This window comes from Magnolia sinica, chromosome 8 (genome assembly GCF_029962835.1).
Source record: "Magnolia sinica isolate HGM2019 chromosome 8, MsV1, whole genome shotgun sequence".
Taxonomy (NCBI): domain Eukaryota; kingdom Viridiplantae; phylum Streptophyta; class Magnoliopsida; order Magnoliales; family Magnoliaceae; genus Magnolia; species Magnolia sinica.
The window spans coordinates 448,055-456,974 of NC_080580.1; the positions used below are offsets into that span (position 1 = coordinate 448,055).

The following is an 8,920-nucleotide window of genomic DNA, read 5'->3' on the forward strand; positions in this document are numbered from 1 at the left end:
CCACTAATCACAGCTTAGGATTGCTTAGACAAGATAGTTTTTGAACAATTACTGACCCATTTGCTGCAAAATTTCAATTTAGCTGGTTTTTCCTACCAATGAGTTCATCTCATTTAGCAGTAACTATTTATAAGAGATTCAAATCTCTAATAATTACTTACCACCAACTAAAATGTGATGAAATCATCATATAGGATCAGGATCTCTAATGCCTAATTCCTGTTGACTAAAATATGACCTCATTTTAATTGCTTACCAAACAGAGCTGGTGTTTTACTAAAAGATAGGTGCCACCCTTTCAGAGCAAAATGATCTCTGCCTCTCAAGGCCACTGAGCTGGGGGGATCTTTGATTGTGGGGCCAACCATGATGTATGTGTTTTATATCCACACCGTCCATCTGTTTTGCCAGCTTATTTTATGGAAATAAGCCTGATAATAAAGCAGATCCACTTCTCATGTGGAGCACGCCACAGAAACAGTGTTGATTGATGCCCACAATTAGAAACTTTTTGGGGCCACACAAGTTTTAGATCAAGCTGAGATTTATGTTTTCCCTTCATCTAGGTTAGTGAGACCTTAATAACAGGTTGGATGCAAATAAACATTGTGATGGGCCTTAAAAAGTTTTAAATGGTGAGTGTTCAATCACTACTATTTCTTGTGGTGTGGTCTATCTCCGCATTGGATCTGCTTCGTTTTTAGTTCATGCTCTTAAAATGAGCTGGAAAAACGAATGGACAATATGGGGTATAAAACATATACATCACAGTTGCCTCCCCCTTCCTAGATCCACTGAATCTGTGTCCACAGGGAGAGAACATGGAACCTTACAGCCATGTCACGATGCTTTTCTGCAAAATAATATTGTGGGACCCAATATTCAATCAGAAGAACAAATGCCATAGAAGAACTGACAAAGGAACGGGTGATGAATAGTGCACCTTTGGGATTATGGCCCATCTACAACAGGACCCACTAATCGGATAGTCTGGATCAACAACACTTGCAGGTGATCCAGACCATTCATCATGTTCAATTACTTTACGTGTGCATTTTACCAAAATCAGACTGGTCTATATAAAACTTGTTTATGATACGTGTGCAGTGACGGACTATTATCGCACGCTTAATCTTGAAGGAAGGTTAGCAAAATCAGGGCAGTTTCGTGAGAGGCATTGAGCGGCCCGGGTATTTCTATGCAACCACCAGGGCGAGGGCAAGACAAACTCATCTTCCATAAGGGGTCGTTTGGCTCCATGGATATGGAGGCTTTCAGGGGATTTCAAATCCCCTTATATGTTTGGCATCATAAAGTAAATGGGGATTTCAAATTCCCTCAGAGAGGGTTTCAAATCCAAGGTGAATTGTTGGATTATATCTAAAATCCTTCTAAGAGTTGTATGTGTAACATGTGTCACTAAGCAATTAATCTATTGGCCACATGGCCCACTGAAATGATATCCCAAAACAATCAGATTATCAATTCCATCACTATAATTACTGTAATATGATGTTTTGGACTCATTCATGGCTCATGCTCTAGATTGGTGTGATCCTTGGTGTAATATTGAAATGTCAGCTCCACCTTTTGAGTATTGTAGATTCTGTCGCATGCAGAGGTGATTAAGAAATTCTTCGTACCTTCATATCTTGGTGAGGGTATTTTAAGAAGATGGGGGTAGATATGAGAGTGCAAATAGTCGATCCAACATGTTTTAACAGCTAATATTTATTAGAGAATTCCATCAATCAAACTTCAATTTCCCATGCTAATTGACCAACCCCATGAAAGTTTGATTTGAACCATTTTACCACCAAAGCAGGGAAAACATTTGAATGGCGTCAATTGTTCCACGGGCCATTCTCCATTCTCCGTAGACTTGACTTCTTTCCATATAGGATAAAGATGGGGTAACTAGATTGAGGTGGGGCCTGATATGTGCATTTGGATTCAGGCCATTACATGCGACTGCCATCTTTGCCCAAAGATCTATGAAGGAGTAGGGTACTCCTCGAATATGTGGTTGATTTAAACAGGCCATCAGTTTTCTTGTTTGGGCTTTTCAATCCGGTCTATTATGTGGTTGCATCAGTCTCACTGCAAAGATATTGATTTGGACATCCAAGTGTACAATTTGTGACCTAAATAATTTGTTTTTTTAAAAAAAAAAAAACATTGGAACAAAATAGTTGAATATTTTATTAGCAAGATGTAGATATTGATGTTGAATATGTGGAATGCTTAAGGCTAGCAATGGGCCAAGCCTGGGCTAGGAAAAATCAATATTTTGAATATGTGTGAGCCAACCCAACCGCGGGCAGGCTTGCTCATTTTTGTCCATTGTCAGTTATTTTGACCTCTAGTTGGATTGAAACTTGGTGTGGTTATGAGTGACCTGTAGTCTAATTTTGGTGGTGCACTGATGCTTAAGATGCATAGCAGGTTGTTGATCAACTGCTTGTGATGTTTTGGGGTTTTTTTTTTTCTTGTTCTTACCCTATGCTTTGTATTGGTGTATTCCTTGTTGTTTGAAGTGCCCTTGGTGCTGTGGGGCCCATCTTGATATATTTATATTATATCTATACCATTCATCTATTTTGTAAGCTTATTTTAGGAAATAAGTCCAAAAAGATGAAGTAGATCCAAAGCTCAAGTGGACCACACCATTGGAAACATTGGTGATTGAATGCCACCATTAAAAGTTCTTAAGGGCACAACAGTTTTGAATAAAACTGATATTTGTGTTTTCCCTTTATCTAGGTCTGGGAGACCTTATCAACAGGTTGGATGGCAAGTTAGTATCATGGTGGGTCCCAATAAGGTTTTAACTGTGGGTGTCTTTATCCCCACAATTTTTTGTGGTGTGGTCCACTTGAGCTTTAGATTTGCTTCATGTTCGGGTTTATGCTCTAAAAGGAGGTGGTGACTTGGGTGGACGGTGTAGATATATAACAAATACATCATGGTAGGCCCCACGGCGCCCAGGTGAAATTCTCTTCACTCCGTCATATTGAATTGCCAAATTCACCTTCGAAGTGGCGTGACGTGTGGTCCAAAGTATTCCGTGGATCTGGAAGTTCTTCTTACCATTGCGAGGAGATTTTCGATGTTTGGCCAGATATCTGACGATGTAGATTTTCTTTTTTTCTTTTTCTTTTTTTTCCAAAAAACGTGAAGCTCCTTGCATGTAATTTCGTTGGTTTTAAATTAAAGAGTTGTTTGGCACATTAAAAAAAACAAGCTTTTATTTTTGGTTTTATCATTTAATTTCATAGAAACTAACAAAACAATTCTTAAAAAAATAAGTGATGAAACGGCACTTAGTTTTTAAGAGCTCATTTGACTTATACAGGTAGATGGATATCTTTAGTTAATTTTTGGACAACTTCTTCTTTAAACTTTTTAAGTAATTCTCATCTCGTCATCTTCTTTTCTCTTTACAATTTCTTTAGGATAGGCCCACATAATTAATGACTAATGTGGCTTCACATGATGAATGGTCCATATCAAAGTGGGCACATATAATGCACAGTCACATCAAACATGGGCCCCACATGATGGATGATCTATGTCAAGTGGGCCCCACATGATGGTTGGTCCACATCAAATGTGGGACCCATGTGATGGATGGTGGACATTGAATGTGGGACCACTTGATGGAGGGTTGATATCAAAGGTGGGCTGACATTAAGAACGACCCATATTGAAGGTAACATAGCGGCCAACATGAAGAGTAAACCAGGCGCATCTCTAAGGTGAGACCCAACTGATCAACAGTTGCACTTCGCACAAGTGTCCCATGTTGGCAAATAGAATCTTTAAGCCAAGAAATGCAATGCACAACAAAGAACACAAGCAATGCTTCTCGGTAGAGAGTACCAAAAGCTCAAGCTTCTCTGTCTGCCGGTACAAGCTTCAGTAGTTTCGCAAGCTCATAAGACTTAAAGTCTCTCCCAAAGCATAAGCTCAGGTCCAGAGGCGTCTTTCCATCCTGAAATATGGTAGCCAAAACAAATGTTTAAAAGGCAGGGAAAACTACATTCACACTGTTCTGCATGCCTTCATACCACTTGCATTTGCACTATAATGGAAGTACTTCCAAGTTTCTTATCCATTCCCCTCCCATGTTGTTGTTGCCCACCAAAAAGAAAAAGAGCAATGTATTGATTCATGAGAAGATGAAGCTGTAACAACCTAAAAAAAAAAAAAAAAAGAACTTTCAAAATAAAAAGCCACAGGGAAATCGGTGTGGCCTGCCTCCTCCTCTGATACGTACGCAAAGATGTATGCGCAGTGATGTCCTCATCAAAAGGTCAAGCAGAAGAACAGGGTATGGTTCTTTCTTGTTACTTGACACTGTAAGATTTAGTACGAACTTCAAGAAGATGGCAGTTTACATGACCAATCAAACAAAAATCAAAATGGAAACAATTTTTACTCCTTGTAACCGAGAGATTAGACAATCCAATAATTTTTTCTTTTTCTTTTCAAATGGCTTAAATATATTTCTTTTTCTTTTCCAAAAGGCGGTGGGAGGGCTAAAAACGAAACCCCATGATATGAGTTGCACAAAGTGGTTTGGTATACAACAATCCATGCAAGCAACAGAACATACAACAAGCCTTGGAAACCAGTTCTTGAACACAAACCCATTGATTTGCTTACACCATTTTGACATTTAGGAATCAGAAAAACACAGCCTTGTACTATTTAAATACAATGAACACATGAAATTAGAGCTTTGGTAGGCATCTACATACAGGGGCAGGGGCCAACCCCAACTGACCATCTGACCCATGTTGGACATCCGGGCTGTGCATCAGTTGGGGCCCACCTCCCACCATGTAGATGAATGGACCAAAAATAACATCAACTCATCAGGCAGACCAACATATGAGAATAGAATGAACTGCTTAAAAACAGTTGCCAACGGTACCCACTAAACATACATGTGTGGCCCACCTGCATGGTGGACGCAACATGCTTTTGGCACTTGTCTGGGCATAGAGGTGTCTCTTCAGAGATTGATGTATTGTGGGCTTAGCAAACATCCACAAAGCAACCAACTTAGCAGTTACTACTGTGAAACACGAGGATAGGAATAAATTCAGATTACCTGTAATTGAATGCTGCAAACTGCCCAGAATTTACATATGCTTACATAATGCTATACAAGCACAAGGACTGGTATCCACAAAGAAGTGGGTACATATAGTATTTGTACAAGTAAAGGATTCTACCTAATAATATTGTTTTCTTACTTCCTAAAAATCTAAAATATCAAAAAGATAACTGAAGTTTGGGGTGAAGGACTTGGTGCAGAGACTTGTGAAATCCATGGATTCCAAAATCTCCCGTTTGTTTTTTGCTAGAGGATTTGTCAAATTCATGGATTTTCCCAAATCCACACTCCCCTAAATCCATGCATTGGGGCAAATCCACAAACTGAGAGGCTTGCTTAAAGGCAATAAAAGTTTTTTTCCATTGCGGTATGCTCTGACATTGCCATAAAAGCTCCCAAATCCAAGGATCTGAAGCTTCATTCCCGAACTGTGGACATCAGGATTTTTTGAAAATCCAAATCCAATGCAAATCCACAAAATTATTAAGTTGGTGGATTTATCAAATCCAGTCTCGTTGGTACAGTGCTATAACTTAGAAATCTAAGAATTAGCACATACAAAGCCAAACAAATAGTCATACCAATGCTGAGATGCTGCTTTCTGACGATGAAGAAATGGAACTAACAAGCTGCTCTTTATCTAGATCCCAAAGCATGATTGATGATATCTCCCCAGAAGCATACTGTTATTAAGTAACATTGAAAGTAAAATATAACTTTATAAGAACATAGAAGGATTTACATTGGTAGAGTATCCAATGCAATTATTCAATCTGAGAGTGACTTTTACCAAATATCCAGACTGCTGCTGCCAGTCAACAACAGCATTCACACTACGGACACTAGGTCTATGGCCCTGAATCGATGAGAATGCTGTAACAAGCTTCTGTTCACCCTTTGAGGTGTAATCTTTCCATATATGAACATTTCCATCACCTAAATAAAATTCGTGCATCAGTATACATACAATTGTAAAAATAAAAAATATCAAATCCAGAAGTTGCTTTAGTCATGAAGCATAGAAGCTATGGATCTTACTTGAAGCAACAAGAAGCAAGTTGTCATCTAGCTCGATCTTGGTGGGGAAAACAATGACAAACCAACAAGGACAGTGACCATCTTCCTCTTTAAGTAGCTTCTTTGTATTTGCATGAATAAATTGCAATCCTGAAATTTTCAAAGAAGAAGAGCTTATCAAGTTACAAAGCTTATACACGGTTAAACTATACAGAGCTATATATCTTTAAAAGAAAAGAAAAGAAAAAACACAGAGTTACGGTGAACACAAAATACAAACTACAAAACAGAGCCACATGATCCACTACCACAGCTGCACAAATCAAAATTACACATCGAAGCCAACACAAGCCAGTCCAATTAGGACAGCAAGCAACACTTCCTTGGGCCATGAGATGATAAACGGCTAGATTGGGCTTTGCAGCTTGGTATGGATGGATAGAAGGTGTGGCCCAGCTACCATAACTGGAACTATCATAACTGCTTGTTACACTAATGGGAGTGGCAAAAGGGATAGTGGATGGGGTCTGTTGTTGGATCATGCCACCATTCAGAACCCCATTGCTGTGATCAACGGCTGTGGATGTGGAGAAATCCAGATTGAAGTTTGAGAGGCTGTGGAAGGCAGATGAATTGCCTGATGATTGGAAGAGGTTGTTGTTGTTCTTTGAACTGTTTTGGGTTTGATTATGCAATGCTAGCAGGGACCAGTAGTCTTGTGGGTCAGGTTTGATGGGCACAGCGAAGCTGAGGCTCGATGAGTGGGCCGCGAAGGAATCATCGAAAATCAGCTTGGATTCGACACTCTTGGTATCCGACGATGAGGATTCCGATGCTTTCGCTTTTGTGGTTATTCCACCGATCGGTAGGTTGCTGTTGACGATGCTCTTCACATCGTAGCGGCTCATATCGAAGTTGGTCACTGCATTGAGGCCCCTGAATTTGATTGCTGCGATGTCGTATGCTTCTGCCGCTTCTTCTTGAGTGCCTATTCAAACCAAAACAACATCTCATTAGCAAAATCATACAAGCAAAAAGGAAAAAGGAAATAATAAGAACAGCCATTGATAGATCAATGATCAGCTACATAGTGTACTATATGAGGAATGGACGGCGATCATCGATCAATCATACCAATCATACCCCAAATGATGGTAAACAGAATGAATGGATTACTAAATCAGGAATGGACAGTGATAATGGATTTATCAAACCCCAAATGATGATATACAGTATACAGCAACATATCAGCTACATTGAGTGTTATTATATGGAAATGGACGGTGATCATGGATAGCCTATACATTGAATGTGGACGATACCTATACATTACAATGCAGTATTTTTTACACTCATAATCATCACTAGATGAACTTTTTTTTTTGCCTTGAGTTGATAGTGGGCCGTTGTCGAGATCAGAGATCAGGTCACGGTGGAGATCTAATTTACGACAAATCCGGACGATCGAACTCACCGGATAGTAGCTAAGGGGGTGTTTGGATACATGGAAATAGTGAATTAATGAATTTGGATTGTTCATAATCACTTGGCAATATAGCCCCATGTGGCCCATATGGGGAGATGGTCAGATAATGTGTGGAGTTGTACTTCCAATACCATGGATGGTTGCAATCAGCAGACCAACTCTACATGTGGGGCCCACCAAATCTATACAATGTGTAGAGATTGATTCAAAATTCAAACACGATGTCACAGTCACAACAACTATCTTCTCTTAAACAAACACCAAATCACACTTACTGAAGGTTCCTAAGTAGAGATCTTTGTTGCCGGCAACACGCCCGATCCGCGCCTGCCATCGACCGTGCTGGTGGTGTCTAAAACCCGACATCAAAACCAGTTTCAGTGCACTTAAAAACACGATTCACAATCAACATAGTATCATATCACAATAGAAAAACCAAGATTTCCATACCTTGTAACTCCTCTATATATAGAGGCGCCCCTAGAAAATCCGCTACTCTTCCTACCAAAGCAAAAATCCAAGAAAATAATCAAAACCCAATTCAAAACAGCTACATCCAATGCATTTAAAAGTCCCAAAATGAAAATTAAAAGATTAAAAATCATATATACCTTCTGAGAGATGCAACAAACTCCTGCCGAGTCATGTTCTTCATATCTTCCAGCTCTTTCTCGTAGTTAGAAACCTTCAAAGAGAATTACACCATATTATTATTTTTTCTTTTCTACCTTTTATTTGTATGTTTATGGTGTCAGATAAAAGCTGGCCGGCATCTGACGACACTTACCGGAAAATTGGTGGTGGTGGTCGCACCCCAGTATTTGAGAGCCGCGAGATCGTACGCTCTCGCCGCTTTCTCTTCCTTATCATATCCACCTGAAAATTTTAAAAAATGATTTTTTAAATAAATAAATACGAAAAAAAACATTGGGATGTGGGATGTGGGTTGCTGGAAGACGAAGGATTCAACGAGAGAGAGAGAGAGAGAGAGAGAGAGAGAGAGAGAGAGAGGCGTGAGAGAGTGGGGGGAAGGGTAGGGTTTCTTTATTTGGGCGCGAGGTCTTTTTTGGTTGGGGGGCTTTTTTCGGGCACGGGACGGAGCGAGAAACAGATGGTCCTATTAGGAGCTCCGTGGGCCCCATTGTGATGTATGTGGTCTATCCACAACATCCATTCATTTTGAGAGATATTTTTAGGGAATGATGCAAAAAAGGAGGCAGATCGAAATCCCAAGTGGACCACAGCACAGATCAATGCTAGGTGCTTAATCTCCACTGTTTCCCATGATATGG

At 39.8% G+C, this 8,920-nt stretch overlaps 1 protein-coding gene across 1 annotated transcript; it reads right to left on the minus strand.

Annotated features, from left to right (window-relative positions):
* Positions 1 to 5,267: 5,267 nt before the first annotated feature.
* On the minus strand, positions 5,268 to 8,524 carry LOC131253732 (AP2-like ethylene-responsive transcription factor AIL5). Its single transcript, XM_058254869.1, has 8 exons — positions 8,416 to 8,524; positions 8,240 to 8,313; positions 8,079 to 8,129; positions 7,904 to 7,980; positions 6,491 to 7,130; positions 6,164 to 6,366; positions 5,916 to 6,061; positions 5,268 to 5,808 (listed from the first exon to the last, which is right to left on the minus strand). Exons 2-8 carry the CDS (start codon positions 8,281 to 8,283, stop codon positions 5,701 to 5,703), a joined length of 1,269 nt encoding a protein of 422 aa, XP_058110852.1. The 5' UTR covers positions 8,284 to 8,313; positions 8,416 to 8,524; the 3' UTR covers positions 5,268 to 5,700.
* Between the last annotated feature and the right edge of the window lie 396 nt (positions 8,525 to 8,920).